This window comes from Eretmochelys imbricata, chromosome 24 (genome assembly GCF_965152235.1).
Source record: "Eretmochelys imbricata isolate rEreImb1 chromosome 24, rEreImb1.hap1, whole genome shotgun sequence".
Classification (NCBI taxonomy): domain Eukaryota; kingdom Metazoa; phylum Chordata; order Testudines; family Cheloniidae; genus Eretmochelys; species Eretmochelys imbricata.
The window spans coordinates 9612255-9629560 of NC_135595.1; the positions used below are offsets into that span (position 1 = coordinate 9612255).

The 17306-nt window shown below is 58.6% G+C and overlaps 1 protein-coding gene across 1 annotated transcript in view; it reads left to right on the top strand.

Moving 5' to 3' along the window:
• Positions 1–2117: 2117 nt before the first annotated feature.
• The window catches only part of SEMA6C (semaphorin 6C), a 33681-nt gene continuing 18492 nt past the window's right edge, over positions 2118–17306 (top strand). The window contains exons 1-13 of the mRNA XM_077841119.1: positions 2118–2235; positions 2713–2827; positions 4746–4803; positions 5688–5744; positions 6610–6711; positions 7442–7532; positions 8266–8388; positions 8950–9038; positions 9853–10070; positions 10797–10928; positions 11431–11586; positions 12631–12804; positions 13279–13416. Coding sequence (XP_077697245.1) covers positions 2118–2235; positions 2713–2827; positions 4746–4803; positions 5688–5744; positions 6610–6711; positions 7442–7532; positions 8266–8388; positions 8950–9038; positions 9853–10070; positions 10797–10928; positions 11431–11586; positions 12631–12804; positions 13279–13416 — 1571 coding nt within the window. The remainder of the gene's footprint in view (positions 2236–2712; positions 2828–4745; positions 4804–5687; positions 5745–6609; positions 6712–7441; positions 7533–8265; positions 8389–8949; positions 9039–9852; positions 10071–10796; positions 10929–11430; positions 11587–12630; positions 12805–13278; positions 13417–17306) is intronic.

Below are 17306 nucleotides of genomic sequence, written 5' to 3' on the forward strand. Positions count from 1 at the left end.
ACACCATTATACACCCCTCACTCACAGCCTGTACGCACACACTTATACATAGACTCACACACACCCCTTACACACCTGCCCACAGGTCTACACACACAATCTTTACACACATATAAACATAGACACACACATGCACACTCTTTATACACCTCACACACACCGTTTTACACCCCCTTACACACCTTCCACACCTGCTCACACACAGGCATGCACACACACAGGTATACACAACCATTACACACACACACACACACCCAGGGGTCTACATAGCACACACCCCTTACACATGCAGTCACACACACATGCGCCTTCCATGCGGCCCAGTATCAGTGGGGCTGGAACAAGTTTTCCAGTGGGGTTGTTGTATCTGGGCTGTTGTTAATACTTCATGCCGCAGCACCCTAGCATTCATCCTGCAGGGGGTTAGCCATGATCCAAAGGAAAGGGGATCGGGGAAGAGGTGTGGGTCACCTGGCATGGGGGGAAGGGGGAGAATGGGGTTACTTCCCTCCCTCCCTCCCCCCCCCCCGCGCGCTCTCCCCCCTCTGATCTCTCCCTTCCTCCCCTCACAGCCCAGATCTTAGGCTGCAGCTCCCACTGTAACTCGACCCCCTGCGCCAGCTGCTAGTCCCTAATGCTTGCCAGCCCCATGTGCGAGCCAGGCCGGGTCAGGGTCTGGTACCCGCTTTATAACCTGGCCTGGGGAGAGCTCCAGCCCGCAGGACAAAGTGGGGGTTGGGGGTGGGGGGGAGTGTCCATGCCCCTGCCTGTCCCTGCTGGGGCTGACCCCGCGCTCCCAGCGCACCCGTGTCGACCGGGTATTCTGGGTGCACCCTGGGCAGGGCTTTCTGTGCTCCTGCCTGGAACAGGCCTGAGTTTTCAGCAGTCCTCAGCATCCCCAAATCCCAGGTGGCTGCTTGTAGGGCCCCTTGGCATTGGGCGTGGTGTCTAGTGGTTAGAGCGGGGCTGTGGGTAGGCTGGGAAAGCCAGGGCAAAATGAAGAGGCCTTAAAGCAGGGGTAAATTAAGCTGATGCTCCCTTTATGGACCCTTTATGCTGCCAGAGGGGCATGAAGGAGTCTTAATGTAAATAAGAATCAGGCTACAAGGTCTGGGACTCCTGGGTTCTCTCTCCAGCTCTGGGAGGGGAGTGTAATCCAATGGTTAGAGCAAGGATGTAGGAGTCAGGGCTTCTGGGCTCTAGGGAAGGGGAGTGTGATCTAGTGGTTATGGATTCTTTCCCAATATTTGCAGCTGACCAGCTGTATGGCCTGGGGTAGTCACACACCCGCCTCCCACCTGCCTCAGTTTCCCCATATGTATAACAAGGAGGTGATGCCTTCGCAGGGATGCTGTGGGCTTTAGTGAGTCAATGCTGGCAAATCGCCTGTGTCTGCCTTTCCCTCCGATTGACCTTTTGGCTCTGCTGTTACAATAGACCCTTACATGAATTTTTTGTTGTGGGGGGGCGGAGGTTGTGGGTGCGGATTGACCACCTTGCTCCCATTTGGCCTTACGGCTTTTCTGGAGCCTGCCCAGCCTGGCTCACGGCACCCGTGTGCTTCCCATTCCCTCCCCCCTGTGCCCGGTTGGACCGACCAGTGCCAGCTGCCCTGCACCCCAGGCATAGGGAGCGGATGGTCCTCTCTGTCTGCACAGCACCCTCCTTTCAGAGCCATCTCCCTGGAGGGATTAACCCCCGTCGTTCCTGTGCCATGCCCCACTAGGCATCAACCAGCAGGAACCTCAGGGGGGCGCTAGCTTAAGTTGAGGCGCTAGCTTAAGTTGAGGGCGCTAGCTTAATCCCTGGAAGGCAGGACTGGAGCGCGTCGGCAGGGAGGCAGAGTGTGCGGGAAGCTCACCTGGCACAGCCCCTTTGTCCACCCCGCCCTGGCTCTGGGGTGGAGCGAGGGCTTGTGAGGTACGGTGGGGGCGCGCCTCAGTCTTCTGGAGAGGAAGAGGAGCTGAATGGAGCCAGCACCGTGGGCTCCGAGGCGGATGTGACAGTGACAGCCCCCCCCCCGTCTCCGCAGGGCCTGCTGATGGGCGAGCGAGCAATGGTCCAGTCCTAAGGCCCAGCCGGTTCCACTCTGCTCTCCGGCTGGGAAGGCCACGAGGATGCCCCCCTCCTGCCCTGCTGCGGCCGCTCTGCTCCTCCTGCTGGGCCGATGCCTGCTACCGTCCGCGCTCTCCTTCCCCAAGGACCTCACTCCCCTCAGCACCGTGGGCCTGCCGAGTAAGCCAGCCCAGTCGCTCCCTCCACGCTGCCCCCCGGAGCAGGGAACCCACGGCTGTCGAGCCACAGGCCTGGGCTGAGACCTGCCACGCTCGGGTCGCCCGAGGCAGCCGCCTGCAGGACAGGACACTGGGCGAGCCATGTAGTGGCCACAGCCGCTAGACCGCATGGCCTGTGGCTGGGACCCGCCCCCCGCGCCAGAGGGAGAGCAAATGGCATGTTCCCTGCCTGGGCTGGGGTGTCCAGCTGGGGGTGTCTCCCCAAGTCTGGAATGAACCCCTGGGAACGGAACAGGGTCTATCAGTGGGGGTTGATGTATGAAGGGCACTATGGGGTTCCCCTCAGCCGCTGTCCCCACTCCAATTACACCCCCCCCCCCAGTGTTGGGATGTCACTGGTGGCCATCGTGCCGGGGCGGGGACCCTGTGCCAGGGGAGGTGGAAGTGTATAATGGCCGCTCTTGCTCTCTGCCACCAGCGACATCCCCCTACCCCTGCTTCCGAGGCCTCGCCGGCGACAATGACACGGCCCAGCTCGGCCTGGACTTCCAGAGGATGCTGCGGCTCAACCAGACGTTCCTCATTGCCGCGCGGTGAGTGAGAGAGAGAGAGAGAGAGAGAGCCCCCATGGGGCATCACGCCGGCGCACCTCACGTGCAACGCGGGGCCCCTGCACTCCTCGCCCAGCCGCCGGTGTGCACAGGCCCCTCGCCCAGCCATGTGTGCACGCCCCTCGATCAGCTGTTTGCACGCCCCTCGATCAGTTCTGTGTACACGCCCCTCGGTCAGCCGTGTGCACGCCCCTCGATCAGCCGTGTGTGCACGCCCCTCGATCAGCTGTGTACACGCCCCTCGATCAGTTCTGTGTACACGCCTCTCGATCAGCTGTGTGCACGCCCCTCGATCAGCTGTTTGCACGCCCCTCGATCAGCCGTGTGTGCACGCCCCTCGATCAGCTGTGTACACGCCCCTCGATCAGTTCTGTGTACACGCCCCTCGATCAGCCGTGTGTACACGCCCCTCGATCAGTTCTGTGTACACGCCCCTCGATCAGCCGTGTGTACACGCCCCTCGATCAGTTCTGTGTACACGCCCCTCGATCAGCCGTGTGAAAGCCCCTCGATCAGCCGTGTGCACGCCCCTCGGTCAGCCGTGTGCACGCCCCTCGATCAGCCGTGTGCACGCCCCTCGATCAGCCGTGTGCACGCCCCTCGATCAGTTCTGTGTGCACGCCCCTCGATCAGCCGTGTGCACGCCCCTCGATCAGTTCTGTGTGCACGCCCCTCGATCAGCCGTGTGCACGCCCCTCGATCAGCCGTGTGCACGCCCCTCGATCAGCCGTGTGTAGACGCCCCTCGATCAGCCGTGTGCACGCCCCTCGATCAGCCGTGTGTAGACGCCCCTCGATCAGCCGTGTGCACGCCCCTCGATCAGTTCTGTGTACACGCCCCTCGATCAACCGTGTGCACGCCCCTCGATCAGCCGTGTGTGCACGCCCGTCGATCAGTTCTGTGTACACGCCCCTCGGTCAGCTGTGTGCACGCCCCTCGATCAGTTCTGTGTACACGCCCCTCGATCAGTTCTGTGTGCACGCCCCTCGATCAGTTCTGTGTGCACGCCCCTCGATCAGCCGTGTGTGCACGCCCCTCGATCAGTTCTGTGTACACGCCCCTCGGTCAGTCGTGTACACGCCCCTCGATCAGTTCTGTGTACACGCCCCTCGGTCAGTCGTGTACACGCCCCTCGATCAGTTCTGTGTACACGCCCCTCGGTCAGCCGTGTACACGCCCCTCGGTCAGCCGTGTGCACGCCCCTCGATCAGCCATGTGCACGCCCCTCGATCAGTTCTGCGTACATGCCTCTCGATCAACTGTGTGCACACGCCCCTTGATCAGCTGTGTGTACAAACACCCCTCTCCCAGCTGTGCCCACACCCCGTCACCCAGCTATGTGTGCACGCCCCCTCGCCCAGCTGGAGTCTGCACACCCCATCCTACACCCTCACAACTACAGCACAAACCTCCCCTGGCCCTCGCAGAACCACAGCGTGTGCACAGCCCTCCCACACGCCCCCAGCCATGGCACACGCCTCACGCGCCCCTTGCACAACCGCGTGTGCACACCCCGCCCCACACCCCACAGCCACGGCACACGCCTCACATGCCTCCCACACAACCACAGTTGTGCACGCGCCCCTCGCCCAGCCACAGTGCGTGCATCCCCTCCTACGCGCCCCCCCCAGCCACAGCGCACACCTCACCCAGCCCTCGCACAACCGCAGGGTGCCCATGGCCTCACCCCCCCCCCAGCCTCAGCGCACTCCTCTCCCATCCCACGCAGGGTCCCAGCACACAGCTTGCACTCCCCTCACACAACCAGAGCCCTCTCACACACCTTGCGCATGACACCGATGCTCAGACACCATCACAACCCCCCTCTGCCCCCAGCCGTGGTCCTTGTGCCTCCTCACGTGCTCGGGAGATGGTCACGTTCCCTGCTCTCTCTCCACAGGGACCACGTTTATGCCTTTGACCTCAGCCAGACCCCAGAGGAGTTCTATCCCGAGAGGGTAAGGAGGAAGGGGAGTCGCGGCCGTGGTACGAGGGTGGGTGGGAGGGACTGTTTGGCAATCTTCCCTCATGTCAGAATGGGGTGCAGTGGTTAGAGCAGGGGGCTGGGAGCCAGGACTCCTGGGTTCTGTTGTCAGCTCTGCAAAGAGAGTGTTCTTCTGCGGTGAGAGCAGGGGGCTGGGAGCCAGGACTCCTGGGTTCTGTTGTCAGCTCTGCAGAGAGAGTTTCAGAGTAACAGCCGTGTTAGTCTGTATTCGCGAAAAGAAAAGGAGGACTTGTGGCACCTTAGAGACTAACCCATTTATTTGAGCATAAGCTTTCGTGAGCTACAGCTCATTTCATCGGATGCATACTGTGGAAAGTGTAGAAGATCTTTTTACATGCTTTGTGTGTATATAAAAAGATCTTTTACACTTTCCACAGTATGCAGCCGATGAAGTGAGCTGTAGCTCACGAAAGCTTATGCTCAAATAAATTGGTTAGTCTCTAGGTGCCACAAGTCCTCCTTTTCTTTTTGCAGAGAGAGTGTTCTTCTGCGGTGAGAGCAGAAAGCTGGGAGCCAGGACTCCTGGGTTCTGTTGTCAGCTCTGCAGAGAGAGTGTTCTTCTGCGGTGAGAGCAGGGGGCTGGGAGCCAGGACTCCTGGGTTCTATTTCACTTCTGGGTCGAGGGGTTAGAACAGTGGCCTGGGCGTTCTTGGCCCACCCTGCTCAGAGTTAAAAGCTGCTGGCCAAGGCTGTCCACAGAGCAGCCTGTGACCTCAGCTGCCATCCTGCCCTGCCCTGCCCTTCCTTAGCCAGAGGCCTGCGTGGTCCCATGCTCCCCCCCAGAACACCTTTGTGCCCCTCCTAACCCCCTTCCTTTGCCCCCCACCCCTTCTCTAGCATCTCACCTGGAAGACCCAGGACATGAAGAACTGCGCCATGCGTGGGAAGCTGCGGGTAAGAAATGTGGCTCTGCCTCCAGATGTTCCTGTACAGATGTTCCCTCCTAGGCCACCCCAGGGAGAGGGGGGAGCTGGAGTCTGAAAATGCCCCTGTGCAAGTCCTGGAGCCTCTCTCTCGCCCATAAGAACGGCCATCCTGGGTCAGACCAAAGGTCCATCTAGCCCAGTATCCCGTCTTCCGGCAGTGGCCAGTGCCAGGTGCCCCAGAGGGAATGAACAGAGCAGGTGATCATCAAGTGATCCATCCCATCACCCATTCCCGATGGGTGTCTGAGCTCCTATAGCAGGGGGCAGCTCTGGGCACCTGGGAGATTCATCCCCCCCTTCCTGGGAGATGCGGTCTAAGGGCTCAGTCCAAAACCCATGACATCTACAGCTTCAGGGGGGTTTGGCTCGGGGCCCCACCCCCCAGCTTTGTGCCATGCCCCGTGTGCCCCTCAGATGTTGCCCTCCACCCCAGGGGTGGCTGCATTCCAGTGGTGCTCTAGGCACAAGCATCCAAAATGCTTTGAGATCCTCCAGGCTGGAAGGGGCTAGGGAAATGTGATATCTCCTTGTTCCAGTCTCTTTTCCTTCTCACTCATCACTTAACCCAGGTTCCTGTGCCGGGTGATGTACACACCTGTTCCACCCCAGGTGACTCACTCCTCATCCCCATCAGAGCCAGCTGACCACGCCGCCTTCTTTGCCCCTCCATGCCACCTGATCACACTTCCCCTATTCCAGGAAGCCCACAGCCACCCCATAGACCCCTCCTTCCCAGTGCTAGGCAAACCCATGCCTCCCCCCCCCCGATGCCAGGTGACCCCCACCCCTTCCCCAATCCCCTTTAATTTGGATCATGGCTACCTCCCCCACAGGACGAATGCTATAACTACATCAAGGTGCTGGTGCCCAAGAATGATCAGACCCTCTTCGCCTGTGGGACGAATTCCTTCAATCCCATGTGCCGGACCTACAAGGTGAGGACACCAGCCACCTGTCCCCCGCACTGGTCTGTCTGCAGCATCACAGAGCCCCATGGGGACCAAGCTGAGCTCATGCAGGGGCTGAGGTGGTGGGGCTTGGGGGGTGGATGGACACTGGTTGCTGGCTGGATCCCTTTCTCACTTTGCACCCTGCACACACTCGGGGCTGTTCCTGGTGGCCCACATGGCTGGACAAACCTTTTAGGCGTCAATGAACTTCCAGCGACCGTGCTGCAGGGGCTGGCCCAGCTCAGCAGGCTCTTAGATTCCAATCCAGGCTCAGGGCTCAAAGGCTGGGCTGGCAGGCGGCTGCTGGGTGACCCCCAGGTGAAATGAGTTTGCTAGGGCTCAGCCCAGGTGTCCAGGACTCAGAAACCACCCCCTTGTGGGCAGCCTCAGCGGAGAGGCCAAGGAGAGAGTGGGTCCCACAGACTGGAGTCTCCCCCAGGTCAGGTATGAGCGCGCCTTGTCCGATTCTCCCAGGGTCAGAGTGGGGCAATGCATGCTGGGAGCAGGAGGCCCCATGGGCCGCGTCTCCCTATCAAAGTTGATGGGTGGCCATCAGCTACGTGGGCAGCACTCAGGCCACCCAGGACCTGGGAGGGTCAGGCCAGCCCAGCCCTCCCTTGACGGGGCCCCATGCATCGCTGTGGCGTGCTCTCCTGTGGGGCCCTGGGGTGGTGTTTGCATGGCTCGTGAGTTCACCTTGGCCCTTGGTTCCCAGATCAGCAGCCTGGAGCAGGAAGGGGAGGAGCTGAACGGCCAGGCCCGCTGCCCCTTCGATGCCAAGCAGACCAACGTTGCCCTCTTTGCAGGTACGCTGCCACACCCTCGGTGGGTGGTGGGACACAGGCTGAGTGGTGCAGCCAGCCTCCAGATGCCGTGCCGGGATGGGGGGGTGACAATCAGGGTCCAGACACCCCATGGGGAGAACAGGGGGTCTGATCCCCACTGAATACGCAATTGCACAGGCAGAGGGGTCTCTCTGTGCGGGGAAAAAGCCGCTTCTCCCTTTGTTTGGTCACAGACTTTAAAGCGTAATGTCAGTGAGCAGCGTAGTCCTGTAACGTGCACCCTCAGCTGAGTCAATTGCTTATTCTCTGGGGTTCGGACCCCTGTTCTCCGCCAGGGTGTCCAGACCTGGGGGTCGTTCTGGGGCTGCGGGGGGCGGGGGGCGCACAGTTCTGACCCACACGGGGGTTTGCATTCTGACACCCTGACGTTGGGGGGTGTGGGGTCTGTCTATCTATCCCCATACACCCATCTATCTATCTATCTATCTATCTATCTATCTATCTATCTATCTGTCTGTCTATCCCATACACCCCCCTCTATCTATCTATCTATCTATCTATCTATCTATCTATCTATCTATCTATCTATCCCCGGTCAACCCCTCTATCTACCTATCTGTCTCCATACACCCCATCTATCTATCCATCCATCCATCCCCACACACTCCCTCTATTTATTTATCTATGTATCTAATCTTCCCTTTACTCTCCCTCCCTCCCTCTCCTCTCTCTTGTTCTTCCTCCCCTCTTCCAGATGGGAACCTGTACTCAGCCACCGTGGCAGACTTCCAGGCCAGTGACGCGGTGATTTACCGCAGCCTGGGCGAGAGGAGTCCCGTGCTCCGCACCATCAAGTACGACTCCAAGTGGCTGCGAGGTGAGGGGGCCGGAAGCTGCGGGGAAGCCCTGGATGGGGGCAGGGGAGCAGCAGGAATACATCGTATTTGGGAGCCTTGCCTCCAGGCCAGGATTTGCTTGGAGCTGTCCCAGGGAAGCAAATGACTCATATCAAGGGAACTAGCAGGAACCTTAGCTCTAGCAGGGAGCATAGATTAGTGGTTAGAGCAGGGGGCTGGGCACCAGGACTCCTGGGTTCTGTTCCCAGCTCTGGGAGGGGATTGGGGTCTAGTGGTTAGAAGGGCAGACAGGCAGTCAGGACTGCTGGTTTCTCTCCCCAGTTCTGGGAGGGGAGTGGGGTCTAGTGGTTAGAGCAGGTGAGACTGGACTTCTGGATTCTATCCCTGGCTCTGCTACTATCTCTGGCAAGCCCCTTCCCCACCTTTTGCCTCAGTTTCCCCCTGTGTAGTGGGGATAACATTGACCCAGCCCTCGGTGGGGCGGGGCTCTGAGGCTTGCTGAATTAATATCTGCAAAGTGCTTTGAGCTCCTTATGTGGCTCCTCCCGACTTCACCCCCCTGTCTCTGCCCCTCCGCCCAGAGCCCCACTTCCTCCACGCCCTGGAGTACGGGAACTATGTCTACTTCTTCTTCCGGGAGATCTCCATGGAATACACCACACTGGGCAGGGTGAGTGCTGAGCGGGGGCCGAGGGGACTCAGCGTAGCCAGGCCCCAAGGGGTGGGGTGCAACCATGGTGGGTAGGGGTTGGCATGCTGATGGTCGGGGACACCGTGCCCTCGGGGGCTGCCTCCTGGTGGCACCCACAGCCCAGTATGGCCATACCCCGGTCCCTGGATATGTTAGCACCCTGATGGCCAAAGGGGCCGATGCCCAGCACCTCCCAGCCTGGGCTTTGCAATGGGGTCAAAGGGAGCTGGGCATCTAAATCTCATAGACAGAAAAGATGAGGGGATCCCTGAACCCTTTAAGCCACTTTCTAAATCCCTGCCCCGTGGCTCTCCATGGGGGGATGGGCAGGATTCCCCGTTGCTGTCGATGGGGGATGGGAGGGATTTTTTATTGCTCTTGATGGGGGGATGGGAGGGATTCCCTGCTGCTCTCAATGAGGGGTTGGGAGGGATTCCCCGTTGCTCTCCATGGGGAATGGGAGGGATTCCCCATTGCTCTCCAAGGGGGCATTCTCAGTGGGAGCTGCTGGGTATTGAGCAGCTTTGAACAGTCCACCCCCTTAGGCTTGGAGCCCACTGTGTGCCCATCACTGTGGCCTCTGGCCAGGCCCTGCTTCAGTTGAGCCCCACAGCAAGAAGAGAACGCTCCCCCACCACCCTTAATCCGAGGCAGCGTAAACACTCAGCCCAAAGGCAAAGCCTGGCCCCAGCTGGGCCTGCCTCAGGGCACCTCAGCCTGGCTGGAGCGGGGTGTCAGCACCCCCGGCAAGGCCAGCCGGCCCCTCCCCGTAACCAGTGCCCTGCCCCAGCAGGTGATCTTCTCGCGCGTGGGCCGGGTGTGTAAGAACGACATGGGGGGTTCGCCCCGTGTGCTGGAGAAGTACTGGACCTCCTTCCTCAAGGCCCGGCTCAACTGCTCCGTGCCCGGAGATGCCTTCTTCTACTTCGACGTGCTGCAGGCCATCACCGACGTCTTCCAGGTCAACGGGCGCCCCGCTGTCTTCGGGGTGTTCACCACCCAGTCCAACAGGTACCGCAGCCCCCCTCCAGCCCTGCCAGCTTGCTCGGTGGGGCGGGGCCTCGTGGGCCCTCCTGCTAACGGCCCAGCAGCACCCAGAGTACCAGGCCCTGGAGCATGGCGCTGGGATGCCATATGCCTGCAAGGCACCGTGTGCCTTCAGGGTCCTCCTGGGGGTGCTGGGGCTGGGGGGGAGGAGTCTGAAGGTGTTGACAGGAGAGGATGAGTTGGGATCCACTCCCCAGTCTGGGGAGGAGGGAGCTGGCTCTACTGCTGGCTTCCCATGTGACTATGGATAAGTCACTTGATCGCACCGTACCTCAGTTTCCTCTTCAGTACAATGGGGATAAGGAAATGTCTCTGCCTCCCCGGGGGGAGGGAGGATCAATCCATTCCTGCCAGTGGTGGGCTCCGATATGGAGCAGAGGAGCCTGCTAGAAAAGGCTGAAAAGGGCAGGCGCAGAACTGTGGGAGGGGGCCCGGATGTATAAATCCCCCTGCTGTGCCTCCCCCATCACCCTGTCACTTCCTGCCTGCAAAGCCCTTTGGGATTCTTTATAAATGGCCCTGCGATAACAAGTGGTGTGCACAGCCCAGAGACCCTACAATAACAAACCAGTGTGCACAGCCCAGAGACCCTACGATAATAATCCAAGCTGGGCCCAGCAGCAGCTGAGTGGAGGTTGGAGCCACCAGCAGCCCCATTCAGGCCTCCCCTCATCTCTACCACCCCCACAGCATCACTGGCTCGGCCGTCTGCGCCTTCTACCTGGACGACATTGAGCGAGCGTTCACTGGGAAGTTCAAGGAGCAGAAGAACGCGGATTCCGCCTGGACCGCAGTGCCAGAGGAGAAGGTGCCTAAACCCAGGTAAACAGCCCCCTCGAAACGGAGCAGGACGTGTGTGGGCTGTTACTGGGCACAGTCCCTGGCCTGGCCTTTGAGGCAATGGGCCAGAAGCCAGGACTCCTGGGTTCTATTTCCAACAATGGGACTAGGGGCTAGAACAGTGGCCTGGGCATCAGAGCAGAGGGTTGGGAACCAGGACTCCTGCGTTCTTCTCCCGGCTCTTGGAGGGGAGTATGATCTAGTGGTTGGAGCATGGGCGGGAGCCTCTTCGGAGGGGGAGGGCGGGAAGTGGGGTCTAGGGGGCTCTACCCTGGCACCTTAATTATGTAGAGATGGACACGTGGTTTGGTTAACACAACATCGGCTCCCTTGGGGGCTCCCCAATCCAACCCTGAGGATGGGACTGGGAGCTAGGCATGTAGAGCAGCTGCAGGATGGGGGGCACTGCCCCCTACCCACAGCCAGCTGAGGTGCTACCCCTGGGCCGCCCACACCTGCAGCTGGATTCTCTCTGTCCCTACAGGCCAGGCAGCTGCGCCAGTGTTGGCCAAGCGGCTGGCTACAGAACCTCCAACGAGTTCCCCGACGAGACGCTGGCCTTCATCAAGTCCTACCCGCTGCTGGATGAGGCCGTGCCCTCCGCCACGGGAAGGCCCTGGTTCACCAAGACCACCAGCAGGTACCACGTGGGCGCTGGGGCTGGAGGGGCAGCCGAGGAAGAGCCGATGCTTCCTGGGCAGCCAGTAGGTGGGGAACCATCAAGCCCAGCCAGGTCCCACCTAACCCATTGCCCAGGGCTGGGTTCTCCTGTGCCGGATTCACTCCCATCTACCCCATCAAGATCGTCCTCTGCCCTCCAAGGCATTGTCTCATCCTATGGCGAAAGGACCGCGGGGAGGGGGCTCCCAGCCCTTCCCCTGGGAGCTGATGGTGTCCAGACGTTTTCCCTTCTAAATTGTCCTCTGGCTCCTTTTCAGCTAGGGTGACCAGACAGCAAATGTGAAAAACCGGGACGGGGGTGTGGGGGGGTAATAGGAGCCTATATAAGGAAAAGATCCCAAAATCGGGACTGTCCCCATAAAATTGGGACATCTGGTCACCCGAGTTTCAGCCCATCCGCCCCAGTCCCTGCTGGCTCACCCTAAACAGCCCCGTGCAGCCTGATCCTCCTGCCCACCAGGAGTCAGCGAAGGGGAAGTGCACCAGGCTCTGTGTGGGATTGAGGGGCAGCCATCAGTGGCAGAGGCAACCGACCCCGGTCTCTTGCGGCTGGATCCTTTGGGGCCAGTAAACTATTACCAGCAAATGGTCTTTGACCAGTGATCAGTGAGAATAAACCACCTGGGCCCTGGCAACAGACCGGCCTCTGCACATGTACCGATGTGTGCCGATGTGTACGTCTTCGCACTGGTGGGGTCACGTGTGTGCACAATGGTGTGCGTGCGTTTGCATGTGTGTGCGCCACGCCCAGATAGGGTTCTGTGCGTGCCCATCGTGCACGTGCATTTGCAGGTGTGATCACGTGTGCACAGGTATGTGCGTGTGTCTGTATGTTTCTCCCCTGGGCAATAGTGCTTGTGCGGGGACGTGCGTTGAAGTGCACACACGTGGCCATGTGGGTGCACATGCATGTTCATGTGTCTGTGTGTCCAATGGCTTCCAAGTCCCCTGGGCTGCCACACCAGGCTCGTGCCCTGAGCTGGCTCCCTGCCACCCCGCACAGGTACAAGCTGACCCAGCTGGCAGTCGACCCAGCCGCTGGCCCCCAAAGGAACTACACGGTGCTGTTCCTCGGCTCGGAGGACGGGAAGGTGCTGAAGGTTCTTACGGGGACTAAGGAGAACTCCAGCGTGGAGACCCTGCTCCTGGAGGAGATCAGCGTCTACAGCCCGGCCCAGTGAGTGCAGCTGGGGCACCATGTGCTCGGCCTGGAACGAGAGATGGAGACCAAGCAAAGCACTCGCTAGAGAGAGTGGGACCTAGTGGTTAGAGCAGGACTCCTGGGTTCTAGCCTCAGTTTTGGGGACGCAGGGTTGAGTGGATTAGAGCAGGACTCCTGGGTTCTAGCCTCAGTTTTGGGGATATGGGGTCTAGTGGTTAGAACGAGGGGGAGGGGGATCTCGGCTTCAGGGTTCTGTTCCTGGATGTGGCTGAGTGATTAGCAAAGGGACCTGGGAGTCTGGATTCCTGCGTTCTATTCCCCTGTGCCACTGACTAGCTGTTTAGCCTGGGAGTCTTGCCATGCCTCAGTTTCCCCACCTGTCAAACAGGGAGAGCCATTCTGCTGTACCTGTGCTCTCGTGGAAGGAGGGGCGCGGGGCGTGGGGGCGCGGGCTCGGTTTTGACTCTGGCTCTCTGTGCTTGGCCCCAGGTGCAATGTGAAGAGGGAGGACAGGCGGATTGTGGGCCTGGAGCTGGACACGGCCCACCAGGCCCTGTACGTGGCCTTCTCCAGCTGCGTGCTGCGTGTGCCGCTCAGCCGCTGTGACACCTATGGGAGCTGCCGGAAGTGAGTGGGGGATGGGCCGTGGGTTGGGCTGCTGCCTCCTGGCGTGGAGGGACCCTTCCCAGCAGGGTCCCGAAGGTCCGGCAGGGCCGGGGCTCCATTCACACAGTGCGGGTGCTGCGGGGGTGAGAGGGAAGGGAACTGTGTGTGTGCCAGGTGGGAGTGTGGGTGGGGGTGTGCGCACGCAGGGTGTACAGCGTGTGTGTGTGTTTCAGAGAAGTGTGTATCTGAGTGTCAGGGAAGTGTGCACGTGTGTGGGGGGAGTGTTGGGGGAAGTCTGCGTGTGTGTGTGGAGGGCATGGGGGGGTGTACAGCATGTGTAGGTGTGTTGGGGAAGTGTTTGTGTGTGTGTGTGGAGGGCATGGGGGGTGTACAGCATGTGTAGGTGTGTCGAGGGGAAGTGTGTGTGTAGGGGAAGTGTGTGTGTGTGTGTGTGTGTCGAGGGCAGGGGGTGTACAGCATGTGTATGTGTGTCGAGGGGGAGCGTGTGTGTGTGTGAGTAGGGTGTGTGTGTTAAGGAAGTGTGTGTGTGTGTGGGTAGGGTGGGGGGGTGTACAGCATGTGTGTGTGTCAAGGGAGTGTGTGTGTGTAGGGTGGGGGGGTGTACAGCATGTGTGTGTGTGTGTCGAGGGGGAGCGTGTGTGTCTGTGAGTAGGGTGTGTGTGTTAAGGAAGTGTGTGTGTGTGTGGGTAGGGTGGGGGGGTGTACAGCATGTGTGTGTGTCAAGGGAGTGTGTGTGTGTAGGGTGGGGGGGTGTACAGCATGTGTGTGTGTCAAGGGAGTGTGTGTGTGTAGGGTGGGGGGGTGTACAGCATGTGTGTGTGTGTCGAGGGGGAGCGTGTGTGTCTGTGAGTAGGGTGTGTGTGTTAAGGAAGTGTGTGTGTGTGTGGGTAGGGTGGGGGGGTGTACAGCATGTGTGTGTGTCAAGGGAGTGTGTGTGGGTAGGGTGGGGGGGTGTACAGCATGTGTGTGTGTCAAGGGAGTGTGTGTGTGTAGGGTGGGGGGGTGTACAGCATGTGTGTGTGTGTCGAGGGGGAGCGTGTGTGTCTGTGAGTAGGGTGTGTGTGTTAAGGAAGTGTGTGTGTGTGTGTGGGTAGGGTGGGGGGGTGTACAGCATGTGTGTGTGTCAAGGGAGTGTGTGTGTATAGGGTGAGGGGGCGTACAGAATGTGTGTGTGTGTTGAGGGGGAGCGTGTGTGTGTGTGTGTGTGTGTGTGTGGGTAGGGTGTGTTTGGACCATAAGCAGCCATTGGCTCTCCCAGTGCCCCTGCCTGGCCCGTGTCCCAGCCCCGACAGGTGTGAATGCCCGACCCGAGCCAGTTCCAAGAAACCCAGAGCCCCTGCAATCTCTCTCTGACCTTTCCATGTCCTTTATCAGGCAATTAAGATCACCTATAAAAAGCCCCCAGCGAAGCCCTGAGCAACCCCCCTCCAAGACATCAGGAGAAGGGATAACAGCACACGGAGCAGAACTGGGCTGGCATTAAAAGCATGGGGGCCTGTCTAGTGGTTGTGGAGGAGGAAGGGAGTCAGGACTCCTGGGTTCTATTCCCAGCTCCGGGAGGAGACTGGGGTCTAGTGGTTGGAGTGGAGGAGGGGGAAGGGAGCCAGGACTCCTGGGTTCTATTCCCAGCTCTGCCAGTGATTTGTGTGATCTCGAACAGGTCATTTCTGCTCTCTGAGCCCCATTTTCTACGTGGCTGAAACTGGCCCTCTGGGAGGGTGCTCGGGGGCGGGGGGTGATGAGTTTGTGTTTCTGCAGCACGTGTTACCAGCTGCATCATCTCTGCACGGGCTAGTCATTGCAGCTTGGTGCTCTAATCCTTAGCGCTTCTGAGCTGCCTCATCCCTGCAGCTCCCAGTACCGTTCACCTCATTGCACAGAGGGGGGTCGGGCAGATGGCGGGGCCGGGAGCAGAACCCAGGAGTTCCCTGCTGCCTTGCATTCGTAGTTCCCTCGCCCGGTGCAGCCTGCCCAACCCAGCAGCACCCCTCACCCTCTGGGTGGGAGGAGCTAAAGGAGCACACTGGACATCCTGACCCTGCTCTCATGCCCGCGTGTCCTAGGATCAATCCATCAGTGACACGGGCATCAAACCAAGGTCTGATCTGACACCTAGGGACGTCCCCCCACTGACTTCACTGGCCTTGGATCGGGCCGTAAGTGAAGGCAGAATCAGGCCCCAGAACGCACCAGTGATCCACGTTGACTGGTTTCCTGACAGTGTCCCATGCCAGTTATTTTGGAGGCAGGTAAACCACCCCACCCCCCATATGAGCGTTAACTACCCCTGGGGCCAGGAGTGGGGGATTACTTCCTGGCCCTCAGAGGATGATCTGATGCTGGCTAGCCCTGTCATAGACTCATAGAATATCAGGGTTGGAAGGGACCTCAGGAGATCATCTAGTCCAACCCCCTGCTCAGGGCAGGACCAATCCCCAATTTTTGCCCCAGATGGCCCCCTCAAGTATTGAACTCACAACCCTAGGTTGAGCAGGCCAATGCTCAAACCACTGAGCTATCCCTTGCCCCTGTCCAGGCTGCTACCATTCATATTACGTAAGCAGATGGCTGAAGAGATCTGGGAGCCGTTAGTGACTATCTTTGAGAACTCATGGAGGACGGGAGAGATCCCAGAGGGCTGGAAAAGGGCGAACATAGTAGCTAGCTGTGAAAAGGGGACTAAAGACAATCCAGGGAATTACAGACCAGTCAGCTTAACTGTGGGGTACCTGGAAAGATAATGGAGCAAATAATTAAACAGTCGAGTTGCAAACACCTAGAAGAAAATAAGATGATAAGTAACAGTCAAAATGGATTTGTCAAGACAGACCATGTCAAACCAACCTAATATCCCTCACTGACAGGGTAACAAGCCTTGTGGATGGGGGGAAGCGGTAGGTGCGGTGTAGCTCGACTTCAGTCAGGCTTTTTATACTGTCTCACGTGACCGTCTCGTAAATGAACTAGAGAAATATAGCTTAGCGATGACTCTACTATAAGGTGGGTGCACAACTGGCTGGAAAAGTGTACTCCGAAAGGAGTTATCAATGGCTCGCAGTCAAGCTGGAAGGACGTGTCGAGTGGGGTCCCACCGGGATCTCTCCTTGGTCTGGTTCTAGTCAATATCCTCATAATGGATGTGGATAACGGCTTAGAGAGTACACTTATGAAGTCTGTGGGCATGCCAAGCTGGGAGAGGTTGCAAGCGCTTTCGGGGACAGGATTAGAAATTCAAAATGATCTTGACAAACTGGAGAAATGGTTTGAATTAAATAGGATGAAATTCAATAAGGACAAATGCAAAGTACTCCACTTAGGAAGGAACAATCAGTTGCACACATACAAAATGGGAAATGACTGCCTAGGAAGAAGTACTGCGGAAAAGGATCTGGGGGTTATAACGGATCACAAACTAAATATGAGTCAACAGTGTAATACTGTGGCAAAAAAAGTGAACCTCCTTCTGGGCTGGATTAGCAGGAGCATTATAAGCAAGACGCGAGAAGTAATTCTTCTGCTCTACGTGGCACTGATAAGGTCTCACCTGGAGTATTGTGTCCAGTCCTGGGCACCACACTTCGGGAAAGATGTGGACAAATTGGAGGAAGTCCAGAGGTGAGCAACAAAAACGATTAAAGGTCTAGAAAGCTTGACCTGCGAGGAAAGATTTAAAAAATTGGGTTTGTTTAGTCTGGAGAAGAGAAGACCGAGTGTGGGACATGATAACAGCCTTCAAGTCGGTAACAGGTTGTGATAAAGAGGAGGGTGATAAATTATTCTCCTTAACCCCTGAGGATAGACAAGAAGCAATGGGCTTAAATTGCAGCAAGGGAGATTTAGGTCAGACATTAGAAAAAACTTCCTAACCGTAAGGCTAGTTAAGCACTCAA